The sequence below is a fragment of the Idiotropiscis lumnitzeri genome, chromosome 7, assembly GCF_059441095.1.
Source record: "Idiotropiscis lumnitzeri isolate Australia: NSW breed Sydney's pygmy pipehorse chromosome 7, RoL_Ilum_1.0, whole genome shotgun sequence".
Classification (NCBI taxonomy): domain Eukaryota; kingdom Metazoa; phylum Chordata; class Actinopteri; order Syngnathiformes; family Syngnathidae; genus Idiotropiscis; species Idiotropiscis lumnitzeri.
Genome location: NC_142397.1, coordinates 11,137,484 through 11,165,180, shown reverse-complemented (window position 1 = coordinate 11,165,180; position 27,697 = coordinate 11,137,484). Strand labels below are relative to the sequence as shown.

Below are 27,697 nucleotides of genomic sequence, written 5' to 3'. Positions count from 1 at the left end.
AGATGCACTTCCAAACGCCTGTGCCACTGAGAGTTTAGGCTGAGTTGGCAACATGGACAAGAATAAATTAAGAGATGCCAGCAGGGACATAATTCAGGCCACGTTTAACTTCTCTTAGTTCTTTGAATTTACTTAATTCTAAATCAAGCTTATACATTGGTTGCACAGGGTTATTTTATTTGACCACATTTTAATTCTGTGCAACTCATGCAACTGAAAGCCACTTTAGAGCTTTTTTAACGATTTTTCCAAGATCCACCGAATATTGCGCTCTATGATTTCATAGACAGCACGTACACTAAATCAACCAAAAACAATAGGCTCTCTTCTTTCCTCTAAAAGAAGTTTAATTATGACCGTTTCCTTTCTTTAGTAATCAGCAGTAGAACATAGATGCTGTTTTCCCGAAGTGTTCTCAATTTTTTCTGTTAAGGCCCCCCGCCCACCATCCACCCCACCCCATGAAGAAAAAATAATCGTGCCCCCCCCAACTGTCCAAGGCGACTATAAATAGTATTGTTTATTTAAAAAAGCATAACGTTGTCTTTATTAACATTAAAAAGAACAAAAAGAACTTGGTTCACCTTACAACAAAAAAACTCAAGTACCTTATGTGTTTTTTGGGGGTTTGTCATCAATTTGCTCGAAATAAAAAAATAATGAGAGTGCCACTGCCACCTACTGTGATGGTTGTTCAATTACCCTTTATTCTTGTACTGCAAAAAAATAAAAAGCATGTTTCCACAATGGGTTCTAAAATTTGGCAAAGGGGCCGGACCAGGAGCAGATGGATGGAGTGTTTCTGTAACCTCACCTCATCTGAGAAAAAAAATACATTTAATTCCAAATGAAAGTGAACAAAAGAATTACAACGATATATATGTCTTTGAAAAACCACAGCACTTAGCAAATAAAACATTAACAGGGTTTATTCATTTAATTTTTTTTCAAGTTCGGCGGGCCGGATTAAAACGTTTAATGGGCCGCATGTGGCACCCGGGCTGTAGTTTGCCCACCCCTGTCATAAAGTTATATTATTTCCAGTAAATAATTCATTTTTCAGGCCAATTAAGTAAAATTGGACAATTTGCTGTGGCACACCTAATGATCTCTTGGCACATTAATGAGCAGCAGCACTGTTGGGAATCTCTGCAATAAACAATGAAAGGTGAAACATAATTGATTTTTGCTGAATGACTGATTTTGTTTGTTTTATTTCAAGTACAGTTGGCGGTGGTTAACATACATTCTCAAATTCTCAAATTTCCCCATTGTGGGACTAATAAAGGACATCTTATCTTACAAGAGCCGACTATCATGCAACTAGTGCGGGCTCAATTTTCAGTCGCAGGTGTCTTGTGATTGACTGTTCACCAGTCCATGGTGGTGGTCGAAACATGATGAATTAGGGCCGGGAAAAGCCTTTCATCATTTTCAGCCTGTTTTTAAGACCACTGATTTTTGTCTTTGTAGTTGTTACACACACCCTGAAGAGAAAAAAATGTGCTCTCATGAAATGGGTGTAAACCTAAAATATGTTCTTCAAGGTTGCATAGTGAGCTAGTGTGAAGCCCATCAGCCTCACTTCCAGGGTTCTGGGTTTGAATCTCATGTGTGAAGTTTTCATGTTCTACCATGCTTGCATTTTTTCTAGCATACCACATTCTAAAATGTGTTAGGTTAATATAACTCTAATCTGTACATAAGTTTGGATGTGGGCATTCAGTCAGCTATGGGCTCCAGATCACCCTTGACACTAATGATAATATGCAATAAAAAAAGACATTTTTTTTGTCCTTTAAAAAAAGTCTTCACTCAGAAAGTAGTTTTCCACCACAGGAAGCAGCAGGTAATTACAGTGTGGCCCATTAGTGGAACTTGTAGTCTCTATCGAGGGTGCTTTTAGGGGGGTATGTTCAATAAAAACTAGGTGCAGGGCCGCCCCATTCGGCCTGGGAATCGGCACCACATACATCAAACAACAAAGAACATGATTGTGTTACAGTCCTTCATGATTTGCATGCTCGTGATTTATATTGCGATGAAAGTTGTTATGCCAGTTTGAGAATATGCACCAGAGCGGAAACAGGAAAATCACGATTAGAGGCTACTGTAAAAGTCCCTGTGGTAGGGAACATCTTTCTGACATCTTACTTGCACAATGAGTTGCAGATGTTACATAGTCAAGTCAAGTCATCTTATGTTTTATTGGTCATCAGGCTTGTAAATTAAAGTACAATATGTAAAAAAATGTAAATATAAATTTGTAAGTGTGTTCTGCAATTTTTAAAAGTTATTTTAATACTAGGTTTGTTAGAATGACTGATTAATCAAACCATCCATTATCCAAGCCGCTTATCCTCACAAGGGTCGCGGGCATGCTGGAGCCTATCCCGGTTAGCTTCGGGCAGTAGGTAGGTTGTAGGTCGTAGGTGCACAATTATTATGTACGTGCGTGTGTGCGGGACGTGAGGCAAAGACACAGAGGACAAAAGTTCACCACTGCTGCAGTAATAGTAACCAATTACCATGCATGTCTGGACTTGCCCATTCCAGCAAATTATGCCATTATTTCTTAATGTCATACTAACGCATTGCTTAACCTGCGACTAATTGCAACCTTTATGTTATATTGATTGATCATGCGAGGAATGCAATAAATCTATTATACTAGCGTGGACGTTTTGCAGTACTAGTTATTTCATGTAAAATATTATTGAACACCTCCTGTACTAAACAAAAGGGATAAAATGCATATGTCATATACAGTCAGCGGATACTTCATGTATTCAAGGACTTAAATTATAACATAATGTATTACAAACTACCCATCCAACTATCTTTTATGTTGTTTATTGTCATGACGGTTAGGCATGAGTTGGAGCAGGTCAACACCCTGGAATGATTGCTCGATGATTGCCATCATAATAGCCATTCATGCTGACATTCCCGCCTATGAACAATTCACTCTCAATGAAGCTAACCTGCATGTTTTTGGAATGTAGGAGGGAACTAAATTGCCCGGAAAAACCCGAGGCAAGCATGGGAAGAACATGAAAACAGCACACATGAAGGCAGGATTCTAACACAGATCCTCAGAAATGTCAAGCAGTTGTGCTACTGTGTTGTCTAATCCAAACAAAGGCAAATAAAGTTGTGTTTTTCAAACTGCATATCATTTATCTATCTAAATGTACACTTAACATTTCAACGGAAATGAATGAATAAATAGGTTTACTTTGCAGTTGTAGAGCTCTGCATGACATCATCCCGAGGGTGGTTTATAATATTTTGGCGCAGGACAACAAAAGAAAATAAACCATACATTTTTACAAGAAAATTAAAATTGAGTAAGAGCAGATTTTAGTCTACTCTGGACATAGGTTCCGTTTCAGTAGGCACACCAAAGGTGGCTGGTCAAACATTGGTGTTTTGTCTCCATCTGCTGGAATATTCTCATAATTTCTCAAACGTTATTGACTCGATCTATATCCCCCCTTTTTCCCCTTCCTGTTTTTGTTCGTTACTTTCCCATCACCATTTACTGTTTATTTTCCAAATCTAATCTTATCCAGAATAATTGCATTTAATGGATTAATCCCATTCAGTTAACCTTAGTTTTGATTGTTCGTTCCATATGTTCTTGCATTTGTTCCCGGTCAATTCAATATGTATTTATTTGATTCTTCAGACTACACGTATTAGGACAGACACGATGATAGTGTTGATTTCATCTATTGTTGTGCGGGTTACTGCCCCTTTAAGAAACTTGTGATTTTGACAAATGACTGCAGCGTCCATGTGATACCAGGCATACCCCGGCAGGCCCTTGTCGTGAAGTCTGATTTCATGAACCAACCAGAATTCATGTTGGATGGAATGACATTCATGTGATCGGTCAACATAGTACTTCCGAATGCACAGCAGAGGACAGCGCTGAGATGCTGCTGACTTCCTCATGTGAGTGTCCCTTCACCTCTCTCTCTCTCTCTCCCCCTCTCTCTCTCTCTCTTTCTCTTTCTCTTTCTCTCTCTCTCTCTCTCTCCCTCTCTTTCTGCCTCTCTGTCTCTCTCTCTCTCTCTCTGCCTCTCTCTCTTCAATGCGGCAGATGTAAGATACACGCACCTTTGGCAGATAGATTATGGGATGTGTGTTTTATATCGTAGCCTGTTATTATGACGCTTTATTATCTTAAGCAAACTCAATTGATTCTCTGGTAAGTGGTGTGATAATTATTACAATTGTTTTTGATAATTGTTACTGCAGGCTGGATTGGGATTTGTATGTTTGACGTTTTATGGGGCTCTGTGCTGATGTCATTTTCTGTAATGGAATCGTCCTAATTAGAATGTTGTTGATTGTATTATTTATTCACTGTTTCATTCAGTTTGACAAGGATTCCATTACAAAGTTGATCTACGCATCTTGCAGCGCTTTGGCGTTTGAGCCTGATCATGACTTCAAATCCCAGAATTCAGAAGTATAATTTCAGCATTTATAATTTGCCACATTTAACGAGACAAAAAAACAACACTTTTGTTATTTTAAATCCAGAAAGAATACGTGCTTTATTTCCTCGGCTTTAAATGACTTCAACGTTGATATGAAACGGTAGTTTCGGAAAAGTAGGGGACTTGAGTAATAGCAGAGGTGAATGCTCTTGGCATCGTAGCACTCTGTGTACAATTAGTTAACCAGTAAAACACATTTTGTCAAGGAATTGGAGTTTACTATACTGAAGAGTTAAAACCAAATCTAGACTTGCAGACTCATACGAGCACACGCATATTAGCTCCACGATATACAACCAATTTATTTGGAGAATTTACACAACTGCGCATGCGCACGTCATCACCCAGCGCGTCATTGACCCTAAAAAGTGAACTAAGAAAAACAAATTCTTATTAAACTAACAAATTATATCTAGTGAGCAAATAATACGTTTTCTGGGTGTGGGTTATCTCGAATTGATCGTCCAGTGAGAGGATACAATTATTTGTTTTGTTTTATACGCGTCTGTTCTGTTCCGGACGAAACGGAAGTCAGTGGGCTTGAAGAATCTCGCTACATGTCTACTCCTCATCGAGCTAATTCATTTTTATTCTTAGAACATTGCCTTGGAAGGAGGCGCTATTGTGATGGGAGGAAAACAGCATACCACTCTTGATTGTCGTTGTTACAACAACAAATTTTTCCTGGAATACGTCCTGACGTAAAATTGACAACTATTTCAGGGGACGTTTATCAGTGCGTATTGGCCAGACACAAGTGAGTGCTAATGAGATAGCCGGATAACGCTGCTTCTTCCAACACAACACCCGCCGTACACAGTGGGAGTGTGCTCTTACCTCCGATTATGTTCCAAATTTATTATCTATCTTGCTATACAGTATACTATTCATAGTCAGCTTGTTATAACAATTTAATACATATTTAAACTTTAGAGACAGGTGTTTTCTTGGAAATAACGGGGATCTTGTTGTGTCGCAGCCCGGATGGAGTATTCATACGCCTAGACCAGAACATAGTCCGTTGAAAGTGCGTCTGTGCTGGGACACACAACAGCAACAGCAGCAACATGGCCAATTTTCCACAACTATGGTAAGTGAAGATAACAAATTATATATAATAAAATGTACGCAAACGTTACAGGCGCCGCACGTTGGTAAACCTCTTAGGGATATCATTGCTGTTGTGGTTCATCTCTGTGGACGAAGCTGTCATTACAAGTGAAGTGAAGTTGAGCGTTTAGTATCGGTCCTTTAAACGTGTTAGTATTTTTGTCAAATTAGGTCCAGTGGAGTTTATTATGGTCTTTCAGATGTCTCCCCCAACCGAACAAGGAACATAACCAACTGCTTAGGTCCAGTACAGCTGAATATAGCAGAGATATTTTCTCCCTCTTAAAGTGATGGCAAAGTTTCTCATATAAATACTTTAATTAAACGAGACTGTTGCCTTTAAATCACGTCACACCATTCAGTTGAAAATGAACCAAAATCAGTGAGGCGTAATGCAGTGCTTCTCGTGTAATGCAGTGCTTCTCAATTATTATCTGTTATGCCCCCCCTAGCAAGAAGAAAACTATTTGCGCCCTCACCCCACCACCCACTCTCCGCTGCAACTATAAATAATAGCATTTGCGTTGCAAAACAAACCTACACCGTTAATTTTGGGCAATGAGAGCACCACTGCCAACTACTGGAGTGGATGTGCAATTACGCTTTATTGTAGTACTGCGAAAAAAAGCATGTTCCCCAGGGGGGGGGGGACACGCCCCCCTCAGCATCGCACACAGCAAATTACCGTCCACCACCGCATACTTGCTGTTGGGCACCAGCAGATTTGTATAGTTGTGTATTTGCATAGTGGTGGATTTGTTTTCAAGTTTTTTTTCCCAATATTTTTTAATGTATTAATTTAGTTTTTTGTTTTCAAGTCTGCAAACCCCCAATCCCCTTCTATTCCCCCTTTTCCTGGAAAGTTTGCTATTTGCAGGCTGGCCCAGACTCTATCCCGAATAGCTGGGTCGACTGTTAATCCCAATGCATTCTCTTCACTTGGCCTATGCTGGTCACACAGATAGTGTATGAAAGTGCAGAAGAAAACACAAGTTTCATTATGATTACCACTCCACTAATATAGTTTGAGAGTCGCTTTTCATGTGACATCTTGTATGCCCCTGGGGAAGGTAGCATAAATCAGTCATGTTAATTCCCTCAAGAAATCCTTTAGCTCGTTGCAAGTACCGTAGGATAATAGATCATCAACAGATGGACCTGGTCAGCTGGTCGTTCTCATATTACTTCAAAACCTTGCCTTTTAATCAATACTGACTTAGAACGAGCTCCGTTCTTCCTGTAAGAGACCACATTTGATCTTTTGCTTTTGTCACTGCACTTAGTTTGTCTAAGATTTCATTCCAGAAAAACTCAATGTAATGAAGCACAAGCAAAGCATACTGTCCTTAGAAGAAAAAACTTGGCCTGGGAAGAAAATGAACAATTATTTGTTTGTCAATAGATTAAGCCTTTAAAGATCATGTAAGAAATTTTAAATTATCGATAGGATAAAAATATTGTACAACAGAGTTCAAGGAGGCACATTTGGTGGATCATATATAGATAGTGTAGAAAAACAAATCATTAATATGTATCGATAAACTGTCATTTATACAATACTACTATTTGGTATTCATTTTACTAAAAACATTGTAAATGTGTAATAGATAAAACAAGTAGTTTGTACTTTTAGTACGCTTATATGCTTGTATTGTTTCCTCATGTAAACGATATTTGATGACATTTTTCAATTGCTGAATGTTACGCTTGAATTTTTACATCAAGTTGTTTTTTCTTTTTTTGTTGAAGGTTGCCCCGGGTAAATGTACGTCATGAGTACTTTGGCCTGAAGTCCTACCAGGTCTCTCCTTTGACGCTGCTTGGTGATGTGAAGCAGTTACTCTATGAAGACACAAACCTGCCTGTCAGAGAGCAGCGACTCGTTCAAAATGGCAAAGTGGTATGTTACATCTTTGTTGCTTTGTAGCCAAGTATGCTGAGGGGTTAAGGTTTTATTGGCAATAGTCTTTCTTTGCCAGTACTCGCTCCTTTATTTCTCGCCCATTTCCTCTTTGGGTATTACAGGGGATCCTTCCTGTTTGTCAAGGAACTGGTCCTACCTTAACACAAATATTGAATTTTTTGTAATAGTTTTACCTGCTGCTATGTGTTTATCAAGAGCTCGCTGCTTGCACTCTGTCATGTAATGTATGATGGGGTTCAATTCCACAACGAGATGCTATTATTTATAACTCAAGGCAGCACAAACATTCGGGTGGGACCGCTTCGCAACACTTTGGTATAATTGATGCAAAACATCCTGCAGCTGCTGCTTAAAAGTAATAGAACACCAGAATTTCACCACACGCTCAACGATAACATACGGTAAAGAAGTGCTTTTGGACATCGGAAAAACTCACCGGACCTCCTTGACTGTGGCTTTCTACGACGCATGGACCTCACCAACCCAAGCCAGTTAGCATCTTCATGTATCCTTTCGCCGAACTTTTAAGTCCCTCCCAAGAAGCTCTTGCACTTCTGTGAATTACCCAATATGCTGCTGAAGATAACAGAGGTCAAAATTTAGATTGCTATTTCTTGTCGACGCTCAGCCAGATGTAGTTTTGATTGATCCCCGACATAAACTTTTAGGGACTGTTTTTGCCAGCGTAAGACCTTTATCAATTTGAATATTTTTGTCTTTTTGGGTGTTTTTCTCATGAGGACCATTTATTTATTTATTTATTCTAATAAACTCCAAATAAACAAATATAATGGTCTCTTCTTCGCCCATTCGGTGTCGCCAGTTTATGGTTCTTTGTTTTTTCCTCTTAGAAAACATCATATGACCAGCTCATTTTGAGTGCTGCTGTGGTTTTGTCACATTGTACTAGTAAGCCCACCCCTATAACAAATGGAGAACTGATCGCTCTTTCTGTGATTGGAGATAAACGCCAGCAGCAGGAAACCTCACCGTCTCAAAAAAGATATTTGTCCGAGGTGTACAGCAAAATAATCAATGTTCAATCTATATTTTTACACATAAACATTCAAAAACATGCATCTGTGGTGGCTTCTTGTTGTCTTGGTGTGTCAGTGAACATGACTGGGAGCTGACCTCGTGTTTGGAAATTGACTGAAAGCACCAGGTGGTGGCCGCTGCTCGACAGCTCTCCTGATCTCATACGCAAAAATTAGCTGCAGACCACGCCTACATACTACTAATACTACACACCACACGTTCATGAACCTGCAGTTTACACAAGAATTGTACAGTCACAAGCCACATCATTAGGTACACCTTTGCCTCAGTATGACAGTGCTATTGAAATACTGTATGAGTAGAACATAATCAATGTTAACAACACATTACTCATCATTTATTCCATTGTGTTAAATTATAGTTTGTTGAGAGTGGCAATCAAATATTTTCTTTACTTGCAGAAATAAGAGCATAGTACAATTCGGTCATTCGGTACAGCGTCAGTGTGCAATCTCAATCCAAATTGATTACGCTATCGTTATTGCATCCTTCTTGGTCAGTGTGTAGGCTGATTAATGACTGCGCTGTGGTGTGGCCATGATGAGCATGATGACTGAGAGGTTTTTGCGTGCACAACACAGTTGGCCACATATTTAATACTGTACATGTAAGAACTGCTGAGCACAGTGGGTCACACGTTAACCTTGGAAAGACCATAATAGCGCTATCAGTGCCAACCTTCATGCTGCATAATTTTGAATGAGGTGTTTTTGTTAGAGCTCATAAAGATGTTCTGCTATGGATTTCCTGCGAGGATTTGACAATAAAACAGTGAAGGGCAGTGGTAATGTGTTGTGTGTCGTACAGTGAAGTGCCTTTCTATTTCATATTTAGTTTTTTGAAACCCATTTAAGTCATTCACTACCAGCCGAGTAAAAAAAAAAAAAGGACTGTCAATGGTAGTAAATGAGTTTCTTCTTCTTCTTCTTCTTTTTTTTACTGTTCATTGAAACTAATCCTATGTGAATTTCTGTTCTTTGTAGCTGGATGATAGCATGTCGATTGGTACTTTGGTGCCCACAGGAAGCCCCGAGGTATCTTTCACACTGGAGGGAAGAGGCCTCAAAGGCGGAGGTAATGCTTAAAACTGCCTGCATGAGCTGCGCAGTCTTTCAGTTCCTGTAGAGAATGGTGACGTTTACTCAGTTTTGCTTTGACAGGGAGATTTGGGCAGACTGCGCCGCCACTGGTTGAATTCCTCAAAGATATTTTGAGGAGGTACCCTGAAGGTGGACAGATTCTGAAAGTAAGGGTCACAACACATTTCTATAACCAGAAGGAAAAACACTTTTTAGAAATAACACATCAGCTCCACGTCATTCTTAAAAGGAACTGATTCAAAATGCTGAGGATGCCGGAGCCACCGAAGTCAAGTTCATGTACGATGAGACAGAGTATGGAGTGGAGTCATTGTGGTCACCTGACATGGCTGAGCATCAAGGTTGGTTCTTAGCAATCTGATAATCACTGAGACAGTTCTCTAACCATAAGACGTCTTGTTGCCCGTGTGTGTTTTTCTCCTGTCAAGTATCATTGAGCATCTGGTCTTGATGAGCTGATCCTTTGCACTTACCTCCTTGTGACCTGAGAGATTTATTACCGAAGCAATTCACCATTAAATTCTAGAAGCCTAGTGCAGTACGGTACAATAAAATAATATTTCTCCAACCTCTACATATTCACTATGCTCTCTTTGCACACTGTACCTACTCGTTACTATATGGAGCATATCCTACTTATTCTCTCCTCACATTCTTCCTGTTGTGTTCAAGCTCCAAATTTATGTAGAACTTTAGAGTAATGTTTTTCCCCAGAGAAATAGGTGAGATTTTGTCATTTAACAGCTATTCGGGGTGTATAATTATAATGGATTGGTGCCATCATGGCTTTCCAGGTACGGCGCTATACGTCTACAATGATGCTGTGTTCACTGCCGAGGACTGGAATGGGATTCAGGAGATAGCCAGGAGCAGGAAGCGAGATGATCCGCTGAAAGTTGGACGATTTGGCATTGGATTCAACTCTGTCTACCATATTTCAGGTTGTTGCTAAGAAAAAAGAAATGTGTCTTTACCTCTCCTATTCTTGCATGGTGATTACTCTTGAGTAGTGAATGGATATTGGGAAAAATCCTGTACCCACAATGGGTTTAGCATTCAGGTATTTCCAAGATACATATGACAGAAACTGTTGAGTATCAGCGCAATGTACTCATGTTACACCTCTGCATTTGTTTAGATGTCCCCAGTATATTCAGCGGTGACCAGATTGCCATGCTGGACCCTCACCAGACTCTGTTTGGAGTGAACGAGACAGGACAGTGTTGGAACTTAAAGACTGATGTCAAGGAGATCACGGAATTGCCGGACCAGTTTTCCCCATTTATCGGGATATTTGGGAGCTGCGAGAAAACCATCAAGGATGGCTGCTTTCCTGGAACACTGTTCCGCTTCCCACTCCGCATGAAACCTTCGCTGCTCAGCAGCAACATTTACAACAAAGAGAAGGTTTTGGAACTTTTTGAGTCATTCAAAGCTGACGCAGACACAGTGCTCCTCTTCCTGAAGTGTGTTCAGAAGGTCTCCTTGCACGTGCGTGAATCTGATGGTACAGTGCGTATGTTGTTTCAAGTTACAGCTCAAGAAAACGCTGATGATAAACTTGAAAGAAGCAACTCGCTGAAGACTCTGGCAGAGGCAGTTGACAGCTACGGCAACCATGTTTCCAGTTCCACAATCACCTGCGTCACTTACCAGGTCAGCATAGAGACTCAGGATAAAACCAAGAAAGAATTTCAAAGGACAAAGTGGCTTGTGTGTAATGGAGTTGGTGGGAGAGGAATGTGTGCGGAGTTGGACTCTCTTGCAGATGACTTAAAATTCATGCCGACTATCGGCATCGCTCTGCCTCTAACGTTTTTGGACAGAGAGGATGAAGGGGCCACCTCTTGTTTCTCAGGACGAGCATTTTGCTTCCTTCCCCTCCCCCCTGGTGAAGAGGGTGAGACAGGACTTCCTGTTCACGTCAGCGGGTTCTTTGGCCTCACGGATAACCGAAGGAGTATCAAGTGGCGGGATGTGGACCAGTGGAAGGATCCAGCTGCCTTATGGAATGAGCTACTTATAATCACAGTAATCCCTCATGCTTATTTTATCCTCATCACTGAGGTTATCAAAAGGGTACAGACCAAAACAGACCAAGAATTTCCATTATCCCCGAAAAGGACATACGTGGCCTGGCCAGACCCAAACCGGGTCAAATCCAGGTGGAAGCCCATCCTACACCCTCTGTTTCATGACCTCCTACAGCACCATGTCTTCTATTCCCTCAGTGAAAGCTGGGTCAGCTTAGACGAAGCTGTGTTTTCAGAACTCGACCTAGATAAAGACATTTCCCAGACTGTCATTAACTACCTCCAAAGCTCAGGGATGCAGGTAGTCCAGGTGCCTACTACTGTGGACTCAGTCTTGGTGGGCTACGCCACTCTCGAGTCGACAGAAGTGAGAAAGATTACGCCACCTTTGATTCGGCAGCTTGTCAGAAAGTCTAAACACAAAGGGCCGTTAGAGGAGAAGGTGTTGCTATTGGAGTTTGTGCTTAGTGATGCCGATTACAGTGACCTAATAGGACTGGAGCTCCTGCCCCTTCAAGATGGAACTGTTGCTGCGTTTTCATCTTCTGTCTCTGAAAAGGATTCTGTTTACATTACATCTACCGAGTACCCCAGGTAAAAAATTAGTGAAATTACAATAAAGTATTATATCGGTGAAGTAAAGTATCGAAGTAAAGTTTGTCCCCGATGTGATTCTTCTACATTATTCTACTCCATATCACAGCAGCTGATTCTCCAAGCCATCATTCCTCAAAAAGGCAATTTTTTTCCTGACTTATAAAGCACAGTATTTCCGGACCCCTTCATTTGATTTTTAAAATTCCTCTGCGTTGTACTCCTTTTGAAGTGGCCATTCCAAACAGGCTTTCCATTTTGGCACAGACATTTTGGGGAAGTGTGGTCACTTTCCTATCTGCACAGAATATTATGTTCTTTGACAATATACATAAAAAGAAAGAGTAGACCTTCTTTCACCAGGAAAAAAAGGTTGGCTTCATGTTTTTTTTTGTTCTTTAGCAGGCTTTTGGTGAAAAGAAATATGTCAAGTAGCACGGTGACTTTGCGACACATTCATTTCTATGCGAAACATTTTTGAATTTGTAAACTGAGTTACGAGTTTTAATGTTTAAAGAAAAAGGACTATCTTGTTTTGAAGTGATGATATTAATATTGTCTTTGTCTTCAGATGTCTCTACCCAGGGCTTGAGGGTCGGTTCATTCTGGAAAGTATTAAACCTTCAGTAATGGAGAGACTAAAAGAAGCCGCCAAAAGCAGAGGTAATTTAATGATGTTGATTTTTTTCATGAAAAGCTTCCATTACTGATTGGTTGGCAACAGTATGACAGAAATGCTATTTTATTAATTTGTCATACAGATAAAATATAGTATACAGTAATATTAATTTCACACTTCCAAAATTTGTCACTACAGTTCAGCGGTATCTTTGGGGGTGCTCAGGTACGTAGGTATTTAAGATGTGTCAAACGTTGACCTTTTTACCACTAACACAAACTAATACATGAGTGGAAAGGAGCTCTAACTAAACTCTGAAGTTTCTACAGGGAATAAAACCAAGTCCTGTGCTTAAATTCTGGACTTGATGATTGTACACAGTGGACTGTATGCACGCACAATTCTGTGTTCTATGTCATAAGGCACTGAAACTTCCAGTGCGGGGAGACTTTAGCCCAGAGCACTGCTGATGTGATGTAACCTTGATGCCCTCAAAAAGGACAGGAACCGCACGGTTTTTTTTTAACAAATGGCACCCTTAGGGGGTTGATGGCTGGATCACATCAGCAGGAAGAATATGCTGAGAACTGACTTTGGTGCTCTCTGTCATTACAAATGGATCCCTGAGAATGTTAACAAGATACTGCCTCCACTGCTCAGCATCTTTTGGGAAAGCGAGAAAACTCAAAGCATCGTTACACTGTCAAGAACCTGTATGTCTGGGCACACAGCAGTGATTGCTCCATGTACTGTCCATTTTTTCTATTTTTTAATATCATGACAATTACTCAACCACACACAGACCAAACAATGACGGAAAATACCCCAAAACGTCGACAATTGAATTTCTCTGAGGTAAAACTGCTTCAAAACACACTGGCGTAGTCCTTTACTGGAAATGACGGTATCTTATGACGTTAGACCAGAAAGATGTCACATCCCTTGGTGTATTATGGTCCATTTTCAACCTAAGAAAACACGAACACATTTCTGCATTTTGGTCAATACATTATTGAAAACAATAAAAAAAGTAAACTAATAAATAAACAGCAAAGTTTTGCTGTTTTAGTTGTTATAATATAATTATTACAAATTTCATGAACTCATCAACTGTGTTCATCTTTCTAATTTAAACAGGAAGACCCTGTACTCAGCTACAAATGTTGAATCCTGACCGCTCAGCACGACTCATCAAGGAAATCATGTCAACAATTTGGCCAAATAGAGACTTTATCACCCAATGGGAACCTGGAAACCGAGAGCTGAAGCATCCAACAGTTTCTTGGTTAAAGATGATTTGGAAGCATCTCTACATACATTTTGCAGATGACCTAAGTACCTTTAACGATATGCCTTTGATTCCGTTTGTGCCACTGGAGGAACGCATGGAAAAAGTTCAACTTTTACGCCTCAAATGTCCATCACCCATCATTCTCGTAGATGAGAGTGACACACCGTTCTCTGAATGCCTTCTTGAACTTATGGAAAAGCTTGGTGCGGTGGTCATGAAAAAACAGGATTCATGTTTGCAGCATTCCCAGCTCAAAAATTACATCCATCCCTGCTCTCCCGCAATGTTGCTACGAATTATGGATAGATTGTCAATGCAACGTTTAGTTAGCCAAGTGTCCTCTTTCTCTGTCCAAGAGAGGATTACCCTTAGAAACTTCTTATCTGGATTGTCTGATGTCACAGAAAAAGAAAAGCACACTCTGCTTGAGCTTTCCATCTTTGAGAGAGTCGGTACCTGTTCAGAAGGTGTCTCAGCTTTTACATCACTAAGAGGGGCCAGAGCTTTGCATCACAGAGCAAAGTACCCACCAGATGTAAAATCATCAATGTGCCTAGTTGGCTCCCGAGATGAAGAGTCCATTCGCCTCATCAAAAAACTAAAAGTAGCACAAGTTAAAACAACTGAGTGTTTGAAAATGATCACCCATGATATTCAGAGTGGATTCTACACACCAGGTGAGATAACCAAAATAATGCTTTGGGCACTTAAACATTTAGCCTTCCTAAAGAATGAAAACTCATCTGTCGTTGGATGGCTTTCTGCTCTTAAATTTATTGAACTGCCTTGTGGAAGGTTAGTGTCAGCCGCAGAACTTTTCGATCCAGATCTGGAGATTCTGCAGAATTTGTTTTACAAGGAAGATGAAACCAGGTTCCCCACCAGTACATTTACCTCATCCCCTGATATTCTGCATTCAGTACGACAGTTGGGACTAAGAAATGAAGTACAACTCAGTGAGAAAGATGTTCTTCAAGTCGCAAAGAAGATAGAGGATTTGCAAAGTCATCCGGATCCTGAGTGGGAGTTCATAATAAAAAAGGCAAAAACACTTCTACAGATTCTCAACAAACAAACAAAATTGGTCAAGTCAACAGATACTCAGGCATCTTTGTTAAAACTCAGATGGGTTCCTGTCTGCAAAGAAAGGCCTCCTAACTACCCCAAATCCCTTGCTTGGATTGGGGATAATCTTCACATTAGCTCTCTGTATGAGATGTGCAACATATCTCATGCTGTGCTTGTGGGATCTTCCGTTGCCCTGGTGGAACACACATCAGCTGGTATGAAGAAAGCACTGAAACTGACTGTAGAGCCGCTGGTGGATCAGGTCTTGCAGCACCTAAAAGCTGTGAATGACTGGCATAAATCTCAATCCTTCACCACAGAGGATTGGTATCAGTTCCAGCAGATCCTGTTTGAAATATATGGCTTCATGCAAATTAATCTTGAGAGTGCCAGAGAAGCTATGAAATCATTGACTTTTGATTGGGTGTGGACTGGAAAGACTTTCTCACCTCCTGGCCAAACAGTGTTAAAGCCCCTTCCCAATTTAGACCTCCAGCCATATCTGTACTCTCTTCCAAAAACAATGAGAAAGTTTCACAAGCTTTTCAAGTTTTGTGGCTCACTTGAAGAGGTTTCTCCAAACCATGTGCTAAAAGTAATAACCACAATCCAAAAAAGAAGTGAAGGCGAGATTACCAAGGAGGAAAGCAAACATGATGTTCTGCTTTTGATCAACATCCTGAGGTGGCTTTACAACAATCAAATACCTGTTGAGACAAATATGCATGTTCCTATTCTTAATTACAAGGATCCAAGCAAATTAGCAATGAGGCCCATTCATCAATGTACCTATTGTGACATCAAAGTAGATGATTTGAACGACCTACTTGAAGATGCGTCAGAGCCTATCATATTGGTGCATGACGACATCCCTATGAAAACTGCAGAGTGGCTAAAAGTGCCATGTTTGAGCACAAGGCTGATAAACCCGGAAAATCTGGGTTTTGAACAATCAGGTCAACGTGAACCTCTCACAGTCCGAATTAAGAACATCCTAGAGGAATATCCGTCCGTAGCAGACATTTTTAAAGAGCTTCTCCAGAATGCAGATGATGCAAGTGCAACTGAGTGTAGTTTTCTTATTGACATGAGAAAAAACATGGACATTCGAGAGAATCTCCTTGACCCAGGCATGATAGTGTGCCACGGACCGTCCTTGTGGTCTTTCAACAACTCGGTCTTCACAGATACAGACTTCTTGAACATTACTAGGTTAGGTGGATCAGTGAAGAGATGTGAGGCAGACAAAGTTGGCAAGTTTGGCTTGGGCTTCAACTCAGTTTATCATATCAGTGACATCCCCATTATAATGAGTAGAGAGTTCATGATCATGTTCGATCCGAATATCAATCACATCAGCAAGCACATCAGAGATAAATCTAATCCAGGGATCAAAATCAACTGGAGCAAACAGCAAAGACGCTTAAGGAAATTCCCAAACCAGTTCAAACCTTTCATTAATGTATTCAATTGCCAACTTCCTCTTGCCCAAGATTTACCATACAAATACAATGGAACGTTATTCAGGCTCCCATTCAGAACTGAGCAGGAGGCCTCAGTTAGTGAAATTAGTAGTTTGTACTACAACACCACTGATATCTACTCTCTTGTTGATGAGTTCAGTATATGTGGCCATCGGTTCATTCTGTTCACTCAGCATGTTGGCTGTATGGTCCTAAAATACCTGAAATATGAAGAACCAAATCCCGCTGGAGCTCAAGATGTTGTTACCATAAACAAAAGTGTGTGGTCATCCAAAGCCTCATATGGACCGCTGAGTATCCTGAAATCTGCGGCAAAAGTAATGAAGAAAGCAGCAAGCACCAATAAAGTACCTTTTGATATTCCCAAATCTGGCTGCATCATTCGTGTTATAGTAGAAGAGTTTCATAATGTCTTCAAACGTATTGTTGATCTCCACTCCCCATTGTTCAGAGGCTCAGAGGAAGATCCAAACCAGTACTTTGAATTGGCTGCAAAAGGGATTCAAACTAGAAGATTAACAGATGAAATGCCCCAGAAGGCAGTTGAGGTCACCAACTGGCTCATTTGCTCATGCATGGATGGAACTGAGGCACTCAAAGTTTCACTCAGTGATAGTGGAAAAAGGCTTGGGCTTGTGCCTTGTGGTGGAGTGGCTGTGCTACTTACAGAAGAGGAGAACAGGAAATGGACTGTTAAGTCAAATGCCATCCCAATTGGAGAGGTGTTCTGCTACTTACCTCTCAGAATAAAAACAGGCCTACCAGTTCACATCAATGGTTGCTTTGCTGTGACTTCCAACCGCAAAGAGATCTGGAAGACAGACACAAAAGGAAGATGGAATTCTGTCTTCATGAGACATGTTATTGTACAAGCCTATTTAGCAGCACTCACAATGCTTCGTCTGATGGCTGAAAGTGGAGAGCTCCTTGACTACAGCTATTACGCAACATGGCCCGATCCAAGTCAAGTTCATGATGACTTCACATTAGTCAGTCAAGGGGTCTACCAAGAAATAGCCAAAGGAGGTGATGGAGAGCAGGCAAAGTTTTTTTCTGATGGCACAACCTGGGTCTCAATCAAATATGTAAGATTTCTTGATGATGTTTTACTCTGTAAACCAAACATTGGTCCTGCCGCTTTCAAGATTTTCTTAAAATATCTAAAAAAGTGTGGATCCCAAAACCTTTGTGCCGTTGAACTACCTGAATGGGTGAAGGAGGGATTTGATGATGCTGGATGTAAACGAACCTTGATGGAAAACACCCTGACAGAGAAGGAGTTCTTCGCAGATGTCTTTTTACCTCACATCGAGGAAATTGAAAAAGAGCTTCGAAATCCCTTAATGCTGTATGTCTTGAATGATAAAATTGAAGAATTTGCCTCAATTCTCAAGGTAACTCCCTGTATCCCCTGCTCAAGTCCCAACAAGGAATTGGTTTTACCCTCACGACTCATCCACCCAGAAGGAAGAGTTGCCAAACTCTATAACACTGATGATGGAAGATTTCCTGCTGGAACTACTAAAGACTACCTTAACCCTGTATGCTTAGTCAAACTTTTGCAGTTGGGCATGGTGAAGGATGATCTGTCATGGGAAGATTTGATTGAACGTGCTGAATCAGTTGATGCTTTGAATGAAAGTGATCACGCAGCCGCATGCTTTCGCAGCAGTGTGCTGCTCAGTCTCATCGATGAGAAACTGAAGATGAGAGACCCAGGATCACCTGAGCTGATAGAAAAGCTACAGGACATCAAGTTCCTCCCATTTCTAACAAGACCTGCAGGGTTCTCACTACCATGGTACGGTAATAGTTTTCCTCCAACAACCATGTTCTCTACAAGAGAGATCTTCACAACCGAGCATCAGGACATAGTATGTCTGATGAAGACCGTGTTGAATGAGAACTCACCATCTTTCAAAGGTTGTGGTGCAATGTCATTGGCTGTGAAAGACTGCCTTGGTCTAATAAAGAAGCCCTCAGTTGAACTAGTGATCAGTCAACTCAAGAAACTATCTCAGGCATTTGATGGTGTAACGCTCTATCAAGAAAACATAACAAATGCCTGTTACAAGTATCTGCATGAGGAGATGCTTCAAAGTGAGAAAGCAAAAGAGAATTTAACTGTGGAACTGAAAACATTTAACTCTATTTTGGTAGAGAACACCTATGTGAATCCATCTAAAGTTGCATTCTACCTAAATTTTGATGCAGCTCCACATCTTTACCAGCTCCCTAACAAATACAGGAACAGCTGTCGTGAACTCTTTGAAAATGTTGGGGTACAGCCAAGCTTCACTGTTGATGACTTTTCATCAGTACTTGAAATTATGAAGCAAGAATCTGGACAAAGGCCTCTCACTGAAGAAAACTTCCAGCTGTGCCGTAGAATCATTAGTGAGGGTATATGGAGCTTGATACGAGATAAAAGTCAAGAATTCTGCCAAGCAAATTATGGTGCCATTCTTTTACCAGACTCTAATTTGACACTCCAGCCATCGAAATCTTTGTGCTACAATGACTGTCCTTGGATCAAAGTCAGAGACTGCTCTGTGAAGTACTGCCATGGAGATATTCCAAGAGAGGTTGCTGTGAAACTAGGAGCAGTCCCGAAACGTCACAAAGCGTTGGAGAGGTATGCGTCAAATGTTTGTTTTACTGCGCCTGGAAGTGAGTTTGGTCAAAAGGAAAAGCTTACAAGTAGAATCAAAAGCATCCTTGATGCATATCCGTCCGAGAAAGAGATGCTGAAAGAGCTGCTTCAAAATGCAGATGATGCCAAAGCTACTGAAATCTACTTTGTCTTTGATCCGAGAACACACCCCACACAGAGAATATTTGATGATAAGTGGATTCCGATGCAAGGTCCAGCACTTTGTGTGTACAACAATCAGCCTTTCACCGAAGATGATATCAGAGGAATACAAAACCTTGGAAGAGGAACAAAAGAAGCAAATCCAGGAAAAACTGGCCAGTATGGCATCGGATTTAACTCTGTCTATCACATCACCGATTGTCCCTCATTCATCTCAAACAATGACATTCTGTGTATATTTGATCCACATGCACATTATGCACCTGGGGCAACATCTGTGAGTCCCGGTAGAATGTTCAGAGACTTGGACTCTGACTTCCGATCTCAGTTTTCTGATGTCCTTAACCTGTATTTGGGAGCTCATTTTAAATTAGAACGCAGCACAATGTTCAGATTCCCCATCCGCTCTACTGATATGGCAAAAATATCAGAGATCAGCTCCATCCCAGCGTCCGACAGAATGGTGCAAAACCTCCTGGAAAAGCTAAAACATGATGGTGCAGAGCTTCTTATGTTCCTGAACCACATGGAGAAAATATCAATCTGTGAAGTTAACAACGTCACAGGAGAACTGAACATACTCTACTCAGTAGTTGCTAAAATAACAGATAGTGATCGCTTAAAACGCAAACAATTCCATGCCTCCGTCATTGACAGTGTGACCAAAAAGAAGCAGCTCACTGCTATTCCAGTCCAACAGATAACCTACACAATGGACATAGAGGACACAGAAGGTAATTTGACCACATGGATGATCTGCAATCGTTCTGGCTTCCCAAATATTGAACTTGTCTCAAAAAGTGTGATATCAGCGCATAAGAATGAGGACATAACACTATTTCCACGTGGAGGAGTCGCTGCATGTGTTAGCCACAACTACAAAAAACCCCACAGAGCTTTCTGCTTTCTGCCACTTTCGCTTGAAACCGGCCTCCCTTTTCATGTCAACGGACATTTTGCCCTGGACTCTGCCCGAAGGAACCTGTGGAGAGATGACAACGGAGTTGGGGTCAGGAGTGACTGGAATAATAATTTGATGATGTCGCTGATAGCACCCGCCTGTGTGGAACTGCTGATTCAGATCAAACGACGATGCTTCCCGGGGCCTGATCCAACTATTACTGTGCTTCAAGGAACTCCCCTTCATGTTGCAAAAGACATCTTGAAAAAGTTTTTATTTTTCTTCCCAGTGAACAGAATTGACATCCAACCGGATTGGTATTGCCTGGTCAAAGCTGTGTACAGCTGTATCCACATGGATCTGAAGCGCCTTCTGCCCGTTGTCAGAGCGCCACAAATGGACAACTCTGATATGCACTCTGTCATTTACATATCATGGGCGAACACATCCACTGCTACCAAGGGCCGAGCCTTTTTTGACAATCTGCTACAAGATGAACTGCAGAACCTGAAAAACACGGAGTACAATATTACCTCCAGAAAGTCTGTGGCCGAAAATGTTTACAGGCTGAAAACTTTGCTTCTAGATATAGGTTTCAACCTGGTTCACAGCTGTGATGAGACTGCAAACCTTTACTTATGTCTGGAAGATGCAGGGATAGCAGTGAGTTATGTCACACCGGTAGAGGTCCGCAAATTTCTTCACACTTTCTCATCCCCAGACACCTCTTGTCATGTCGGAAAGCTTCCCTGCCGCCTTCAACAGTCAAATTACAAACATCTTCATAATTTGAAGCTTATTGTTGACTACTGCTTCAAAGATGTTGAGATGGATGAAACCATAATTGAAGGCCTACCTCTGTTGCTCACAATGGACAATATGCTTCAAGTCTTTGATTCCAAGAAACAAAAATTTCTCACATCACACCATGAGCTGATTCCGTCCAGAAAGGAGATGTTCATGAATACAATGCATCTGAAATACAGCAGCATCTTGTTGAAGGCTGGACTAGCAAAAATATTTGACATCACCAGCTTTGGTGATCTTTTGGGATCTGTTGTTCCAAGAGAGTATCGAACAAAGGTTCCTGTTAAGTGGCGAGACACTTTTGGAAGTGAATCCTGGCTTAAGGGTGTATGGAACTTCATCAGTGAAAATGTGGCTGTCAAGGAGGATCAAGAGGACACGAAGCCAAGTTTTGACACGGTACTTGATACCCTCAAAGACTGGGCGTTGCTACCTGGTATCAAATTCATGGCAAGAGAAAAACTAGTTCTTCCCGAGTATGACATGCTTTTACCCCTAAGTTTGATGAGCATAGCCATATTTCCACATGGCCAAAATGACAAGATATTCCACACCCTAATGAAAACAGGGTGTATTCAACTTGCTGTGAACAAAATCTGTGTCAAAGAAAATCCAATCATACCTTTTCTGTCACAACATACAGCCAACATTGAAAATCCATCAAGTGTTTTGAAAGCGCTTGAGTACATGATTCAGACATCTGCATTCAAGGCAGGAAGCCTGACTGATAAGGACTTTGAAGCTCTTCTGTTGTATTTCACCTGCAACTTGGCGAGCCTCACACAACAGGATGCACAGAGACTAAAACTACTCCCATGCTTTAAAGCTGTTAGTGGAAGATACATCAGCATTTCAAATTGCGGGTCAATTTATGTGCTTGTGAAAAACATTCCCACTACTGACATAGAGAAATGGGCCCACACAACCACTTTTGCATTTCTTGCTGATAGCCCACAATTCAAAGAGCTATACTCGTTCCTTGGCTGCGTGCCAATTGATGACATACAAATCTATCTTCATCATCTCCTGCCAAAGTTTGAAAGTCTTTCTTATAATGCCAAAGCTGAACACATCGTCTATTTAAAGGATAGACTATTGTCGATGGAAGAGTCATGTGAGATGAGGGATCATCTGTTTGAAAAATTGGAAGGGCTGACATTCATCTATGACTACTCAAACAGACTCAGGTCAGCCAAGTTTTTCTTCGATGAAACAGTTAAGGTGTTTGAAGTTATGCTTCCTGCAAAGTCATTCATACCAGGTGATTTCTTCAGGAAAGTTCAGCAATTGTCAAAACCCAAGAATGGAACATCATCGCTGAATCCCTGGATAACCTTCCTGAGGAAAATTGGTTTGAAGCATGAAGTGTCCCAGCAGCAAATTCTTCAGTTTGCAAAAGAGGTCAGCATCAAATCACAAACAGAGAACTGGACCAAAGACAAATTGCAGAACATCATTGATGTTCTCCTGAATCATATTTTCAAAGAAAGGGTGGACTTGTTTGAAGGTACTTTTCTAAAAGAGCTCTCACTGATACCATTCCTTTGTCCAGAGAGAGCCCCCAAAGAATTGATCAAGCTCCATTCACAATACCAAGAAATGAGTGGAACACTCCCTCTTATTCGTTTCAGTGGGTCTCAAGTCAATCCCAAATTCAAACAAACAGATGTAATTCACTTACTCTGGACAGCTTGCCCAATTTTGCCTGAAAAAGCTACCCCTTCAAGCATAAAGGAGCAGGAGGGCAGCACACTAACTGGACAAGAGCAACTTGATCAAGTGCAAGCCATATTAGGTGTCAACTTGGAGCCGCCATTGGAAAAAGTCATTAGTAACTGCAAGAATGTCTGCAACATATCCAACCCAGAAGATGAACTTGTAAAAACGAGGAACAAAGTTTTGAGGTCCACATATGAGTTTTTAAACGCAGATAAAAGAGATTTCCGTTACCAGCTTCGTGGGGTAGCTTTTGTCATGGTGGAGGATGGTTTTAAGTTGCTGAAACCCGAAGAAGTTGTGATTAATTTGGACAATGAATCTGATTTTAAACCCTACTTATACAAATTACCTCTGGACCTTGGCACCTTCCATCAACTGTTTAAACTTCTTGGCACAGAGGATGTTGTGTCAACCAAACAATATGTTGAGGTCCTGTGCAGAATCTACAGAAGTTCCGAAGGCAAGCAGCTTGACCCTAATGAAATGAGAACTGTGAAAAGGGCTGTGTCCGGATTGTTCAAGGCTCTTCATAATGAGCCTGTGGAAATGCGGCAAGATCTCGAAAGTCTCAGAGATTTGATCTTTTATCTGCCAAGTCATGATGGAAGATTAGCCAAATCCAATAGTTTAGTCTATGATGATGCTCCACACTACAAGAGTAGAATTCAGGGTAACGTTGGCGTTCAGATGCTTGTGGATCTGAGCCAATGCTATCTAGGCAAAGATCACACTTTCCATACAAAGTTAATTATGCTGCTTCCTCAAAATCTAAGGCCAAGACTCCTAAGCAGCATTCTTGAAGAGCAATTGGATGAAGATTCCCCCAAAATGTGCCAGTTTGGATCCCTGTGTTCACTTCAAGGTCGCCTCCAGTTGTTGCTCTCCTCTGAACAATTCATCACCGGACTGATCCGGATAATGAAGCATGAGAATGACAATGCATACCTTGTGAATGAGGAAAAAGCCATACGGCTCTGCAAAGCACTTTGCGAAGGACTGAAAGTATCTTGCTTTGAGAAACTCCAGACGACCTTAAGAGTAAAAGGATGTAGCCCCATCCCACATAGCCGCAGTGAAACCCTTGCATTCCTCAAGAGATACGGCACCGCTGTCATTCACCTCTACATCCAACATTCAGACAGTAAAGACATCAATTTTCTCTTAGCTCTGGCCATGACACTGAAGTCTGCTACAGACAATTTAATCTCGGACACCTCTTACTTAATCGCCATGTTGGGTTGCAATGACATCTACAGAATCACAGAGAAGCTGGACAATCTTGGTGTAAAGTATGACTCCACGGAGCCTTCCAAACTTGAGCTGCCCCTACCTGGAACACCAATTCCTGCTGAGATACATCACACCCTGCTTATGGACCCAATGAATGTTTTCTACCCTGGAGAATATGTGGGTTATCTTGTTGACTCTGAAGGAGGAGATATATATGGGTCCTATCATCCCACATACACATATGCAATCATTGTTCAGGAAGTAGAACGAGAAGAAGAGGAAAATGCAACTTTCTTGGGAAAATGTTTCCAGATTGACATCGGTTACAGTGAGTACAAAGTAGTCAGTTCCCTCGACTTATATAAATTCTCAAGACAAGATGAAAGTGCCAACGTACGGGAAAGCAGTGCTCCATCAACCCCCACAAGCCCAGACAGTCGCACCTCAGGCCAGCAAATGGCCCATCTTCTTTTTGCTAGCAGAGACAACCAGAGACCTCCCACACAAAAACAATCCCCCAAAAAGATCAAGCTTAATGCTCTACCAGAGATCCTGAAAGAAGTCACCTCGGTAGTTGAGCAAGCTTGGAAACTTCCTGAAACGGAGAGAAAGAAAATACTGCGCCGATTGTATCTCAAGTGGCACCCGGACAAAAATGCAGAGAATCTGGACATTGCGACGGAAGTCTTTAAGCATTTACAGAATGAGATCAACAGAATGGAAAAGCAGTCTTTGGCTGACCAGCAGAATACAGACAGAGCATCCAGGAGACCCTTCTCAACATCTTCTGCTCGCTTCCAGTCAGAGAAGTTCTCCTTCCAAAGGTTTTATTCGTCATGGAACCAGGAAGCAACAAGTCACAAGTCCGATAGACAACAATCCCGGGGAGATTACACAAGCTATGCTGGTTCACACTCACGCACCCACCGCTTTTTCGTGCCACCGACTTTTAAGACGGTCGGAAACCCCGTGGAGGCTCGCAGGTGGTTGAGACAGGCCCGAGCTAACTACTCTGCGGCTCGCAATGACCTCCACAAAAATGCCAACGAGTGGGTCTGCTTTAAATGCTACCTGGCCACAAAACTCGCCCTCATTGCCGCAGACTATGCTGTCCGAGGAAAGTCTGATAAAGACGTGAAGCCAACGGCCCTGGCGCAAAAAGTGGAGGAGTACAACTCTCACTTGTCGGGACTCGCCAGTGATGTTCAAATCCTGGAAGGCTACGGTGTGGACAGTCTGAGAACTCGCTATCCCGATCTTCTGCCCTTTCCACAGATTCCCAATGACAGATTCACATCCGAAGTAGCCATGAGAGTGATGGAATGTACCGCGCGGATTATCATTAAGCTTGAAAACTTTGTCCAGCAAAAAATGTAAATTGTTATTAGCGTGCACTGATGACCAGTGGATGTGTGCAATATGGAAGTATCTACCTTAGCTGGCAGCTTACAGTCACCTATGCACTTGTGACTGAGTGTGAATACATGAGTGTGGATCCCATTAGAGATCAGGCTGCCACAACGCACATATCCTGTTAGGAACGTGCATATGTTGTATATATGAATGCCTCAGCAATGTTTTGTTTACCAAAGTTCTTGATGTTGAGTTTTTTCAATGCTGCTTTTTACTTGATATTTTTTACAAGATTATATTTATCTATTTTACTGCCACAGAAACAGGAATGTAAAAGACGTGCTCAAACTGGAAAAAAAAATACTGGTAATCTCAAAGTGTTAAACAATGTTATGCAATGTCTCTTTTGTGTTTGTTATACTTATTTTTCCATTTCTATGTTCATTTCACTTCATTTATGCAGAAGTTGTACATTTAATGAAATTGTCTTCTTGTTGTTTTTGGATGGAGCACCTTTAAAAATATATATTTATGGTCTTGCACTTGTCTCATCATGTTGGAACAATCCACTGTGAAGTTGTTCTTTTTTCATCTTTTTAGTCGGTTATATGTAATTTTGCTGCAACAATGTGAAATACAAAAATGTTGCATAAGGATTTAGTGACTCTCAATCGTATTTACATGATTAAATGAATTTACAGTATGTGTTTTCCACTGTACAATGCAGTTGGTCATACAATTCCTAAAAAACATTTCTGTAGATAACAAATTTAATCGTAATTGAATACCTTGTAGTTTTTGGGAGATTTTTAAGTGCAACTTAGGTCCAGCTATGGCGTGCAAGATTCTGCACTCATCTTCTGAATTGTAGGGAATAGAGAGCAGCATTTTGTTTTTATTATGAAGTATTATTAAAAAATTTAACCACACTTGAAATGTCTTTTAAAGTGTTATGTCATTGTCATCTGTTATTAACTGAAGCATGAGCTGATGCCGAAGAGGGAACTTCCTTGAATTAAAATAGAACTGTGTGATAATTCACACAATTCATAAAAGTCAATGTACGCTGTGCCATCTGAAGGCCTAATAAATTATTTTTAAACCCTTTTAACTCAGTGAAATGCTTGGAAATTCAAATGTTTTGACCAGAGAATTGTTGCCATTATGCTTTAGTCTTTACTTTAAATATAATAATAATAATTTAGACTTTTTTTTAAATTGGTGTCATTGGAAATTTCTTAATTTATTAGCGGAGATAACACAAGTTACTGCTGTCTCGTAGTAAGACAATTATTTGATGTCCACTTGCACTGAAGTTACCAAAGGTGGTTCATCGCTCTATAAGGGTTGATTGTTAGTAATGTGATTATAAGATTAGATTTTCGAAAAATAATTTATACATTTTGTAAAAACTTTCTTTGCTTGGACGCCGCCATGTTTTCTTGTGTGCAATGTATTCTGGGATAAGATTGTCTGCAAAGCCGCACTAACTCAGTAACTGCCACACTGCGCGGCCATTTTCGACAAAGGGAAAAAAGAAGACGACGTAAGCCTCTTAATAAAAGAGCTAAAATAGATCAAATAAATTCATGAAACACTGCAACACGGGGCCATGAAATAAATACAAAAATAATTTTATATTTTTTTGCATATAGTTATTGTTAATTTAATTAATTAATGACACATTGGTTTAATTAAACATTTCATGGTGTATTTTTAAATTTTGGCACTTTCAGTCCTCCGTATACAGTAAGGTCAATCTTCTGTGTATTTGCACTAATAGAAATGTCCACTAGAGGACGACAGAGAACAAAGTAAACGTGGAAAATAAGTGCGCTTTTCATCCATAAACACATGTTAAAATATGCATGTATTAATTGTGTGAAGGCGGAGGCCTTCACACATATGTTATTCTGATTCTTTATTATTGTGTGAAGGCGGAAAAAATTCCAGCCTTTCCGCCTTCACACGCAATTTCTTCAGGAATTGCATTTTCTAGTATATATATGCTACTTTTACATAAACATAATACAACCGTAGTACATATAATTGTCTTTAAATAATTTTGAAACTATTCCC

At 40.7% G+C, this 27,697-nt stretch overlaps 1 protein-coding gene across 4 annotated transcripts; it reads left to right on the top strand.

Annotated features, from left to right (window-relative positions):
• The first annotated feature begins 3,821 nt into the window (after positions 1-3,821).
• On the top strand, positions 3,822-26,547 carry sacs (sacsin molecular chaperone). Of its 4 annotated transcripts, none has more exons than XM_088300161.1 (11): positions 3,822-3,960; positions 5,491-5,601; positions 7,371-7,521; positions 9,588-9,678; positions 9,765-9,850; positions 9,934-10,045; positions 10,499-10,645; positions 10,843-12,331; positions 12,903-12,994; positions 13,149-13,175; positions 14,088-26,547. In XM_088300161.1, the coding sequence occupies exons 2-11, from the start codon at positions 5,579-5,581 to the stop codon at positions 25,640-25,642; spliced, it is 13,773 nt and encodes a 4,590-aa protein (XP_088156287.1). In that variant the 5' UTR covers positions 3,822-3,960; positions 5,491-5,578; the 3' UTR covers positions 25,643-26,547. The 4 variants fall into 4 exon arrangements, with proteins under 4 accessions (XP_088156287.1, XP_088156285.1, XP_088156288.1 ...); XM_088300159.1 differs by lacking the exon at positions 3,822-3,960 and adding an exon at positions 4,087-4,216; XM_088300160.1 differs by lacking the exon at positions 3,822-3,960 and adding an exon at positions 5,110-5,268.
• Positions 26,548-27,697: the final 1,150 nt, after the last annotated feature.

Excerpts from the sequence above, each read along its gene's own strand:
- sacs (XM_088300161.1), top strand. The coding sequence starts at position 5,579 with ATGGCCAATTTTCCACAACTATG. Across the intron at positions 9,679-9,764 it reads AAGAGGCCTCAAAGGCGGAG|GGAGATTTGGGCAGACTGCG; the intron begins GTAATGCTTAAA and ends TTGCTTTGACAG. Across the intron at positions 12,995-13,148 it reads AGAAGCCGCCAAAAGCAGAG|TTCAGCGGTATCTTTGGGGG; the intron begins GTAATTTAATGA and ends TTGTCACTACAG.